Source organism: Prunus persica, chromosome G6 (assembly GCF_000346465.2).
Source record: "Prunus persica cultivar Lovell chromosome G6, Prunus_persica_NCBIv2, whole genome shotgun sequence".
In the NCBI taxonomy this organism is placed as follows: domain Eukaryota; kingdom Viridiplantae; phylum Streptophyta; class Magnoliopsida; order Rosales; family Rosaceae; genus Prunus; species Prunus persica.
The window spans coordinates 10593501-10595820 of record NC_034014.1 but is presented as its reverse complement, the minus strand read 5'-3'; the positions used below and the strand labels follow the sequence as shown (position 1 = coordinate 10595820).

The window sequence follows — 2320 nt, the reverse complement described above, 5'->3', positions numbered from 1 at the left end:
AGGAAATTCTAGATATTTTGCGACCAAAAGGTTTTTTAGTGGTTAACAAAAAGATTCATTGTTGACAAGCCACGAGTAATACATTGACACCATTCTACAGACTTATTTTAAAGAATACACACTATCAGTTCATTGTCAAAAGTTAAGGATGTGAACGACAGAGAACTCAATCCTAATGAGTGAAACTTTCGTTTCATCATCACTGAACACAAACAGTATCATCATCATCTTAAGCTAACATAAGTCATACATAAAACAATTTTTATGTATTTTTTGCCCATAAAACACTTGTGTTAAGCAAACGACAATTAGAGTTCTTATTGCAGCCTATTGATGTTGATGAACTGATTCTCCTCTGTCAAGGTTAATACATGTCAAAGTTTTTGGTTTTATGAGTGATACCTCTGCTTCAGCAACAGCCATAAACAATAAGCAAAACAACTTTAGAATACCATGCCTCTGCCTTCATTACCTCAGAAACTAGAACATGAATTTAAAAAATTAAAAAATTACTCAATAATCACTCTATTTCTTCCAAGATATACTAAACTTCCCTGAAATTACTCAACACTTTAATCAACCACTTGAATATTGGCTACCAATTTAACATTAAAAAAACAACAAATAAACGAACTCTGAAATTCTTTTCCCAAATAAAAGAGAGGAAAAGTTATAAAGAGTTCGTCCTCAATCAAGAAAACCTGTTTGCCGCCACACCGCATTGCGAACCCGCCTGAGATCTCTGCCCTTCAATGTTCTCCCCACGCCTTCCAGCACCGAACACGCGAGCATCGGAGTGTGGGACGAGCTCCTGGCCACAATCTCATGCGGCGGCAGCATCTCGCCTTCTCCTTCGTCGTCATCCTGGTCGTCGTCCACGGCGTCAAATTCCCGGTGCTTCCTCATCGCATTGGCCAACACCGGGACGTTCAAAGGCGCCGACTGGTGGTACTTCACAGAGGACAAAGGCGGGTGGTGAAACCGATCGTGAGGCGGCTTCGGAATCGCCGGGATTAGCTGCGAGGGCGAGGACGACGCGGAGGATGAGACCGAGGACTTGTGGTAGAAATGGGAGTGGGGTCGGTGATTGGAAGAGGAGGGCTCTCGTTCCGGGAGAGCGGCGAGGATGCCGAAGCTCTCTGGTTGAGAAAAGCCCTTGTGATGGTGGTGGTGGTGGTGATGGCTATGGTGGCGCGGGGTTGAGGAGGTAGAAGAAGAAGGGGTTGAGTGGTGAATGGGTTCGGCGGCGACGTCGTTGCTCCAGAAGACATCGTCCTCGTTGAGCTCGTCGCCGATGGAGGTGGCGGGGCTAGGGTTATTGGGCAGCGCGTGGGGATACGCGCCGAGGAAGCGTTCGGAGGGTGTGGTGGATTTCTTGGGTCGGAGGCGGGTCGGGTTGGGTACGTCCATGTGGGTTTAGGGTCGGGTCAGTAGAAGTTGGAGCGCCGGAGGTGGTGTTGTGCTTTTGTCACCAGAGCGAGCGAGGTGGGGGTTTGAAAGGGAGAGGTGGGGAGTGAGAGAAGGGAAGGGAGTGCGGGAGAGAGAGCGAGAGGATTCTTATAAATATTTACTAGCCTCTCCATCATCGCGATTACAAGAGGTGTTTTTTTATTTTAAAAGTTTAAATTTATTTTTAAATTAAAAAGATAAAAGATAATTGTATTTCATAAAAATAAAATTTATTATCTAATTTTTTTAAATTTTAATTTTTTGTAATATAAAAATGTATGAATTTATCATCTATATATATAAAGCAAAAGGCAGAGAATGGTGAAACATTCAAAATACCAGAAAATGCCCTTGGTTAATGCAAACATTAAGAATTGAAATTATTAATTAAATGAGGATAATATGGTAAATTCACAATTTTTCGTATTAAAAAAATTAAAATTAAAAACAAATTCAGATAATGGGTCCTATTTTTATGGAACACAAATATTCATTATCTTTTTTAATTCTAAAATAAATTTAAATTTTTTTTAAAAAAAACCTCTCGCATGCGCGGAAGCGCGTGCAGAGAGGCTAGTATCTATATATATAAAGCAAAAGGCAGAGAATGGTGAAACATTCAAAATACCAGAAAATGCCCTTGATTAATGCAAACATTAAGAATTCAAATTATTAATTAAATGAGGATAATATGATAAATTCACACTTTTTCATATTTAAAAAAATTAAAAGAAAAAGAAAAAGCAGATAATGAATCCTATTTTTATGGAACACAACTACCTATTATCTTTTTTAATTCTAAAATAAATTTACTTATTTTTTAAAAAAAACCTCTCGCAAACGCGAAAACGCGTGCAGAGAGACTAGTATA

The 2320-nt window shown here is 39.6% G+C and overlaps 1 protein-coding gene across 1 annotated transcript; it reads right to left on the bottom strand.

The window, feature by feature from the left end:
* Positions 443–1618, bottom strand: LOC18774625 (transcription factor MafB). The gene has a single exon (XM_020565181.1). The coding sequence runs from the start codon at positions 1408–1410 to the stop codon at positions 688–690; it is 723 nt and encodes a 240-aa protein (XP_020420770.1). The 5' UTR covers positions 1411–1618; the 3' UTR covers positions 443–687.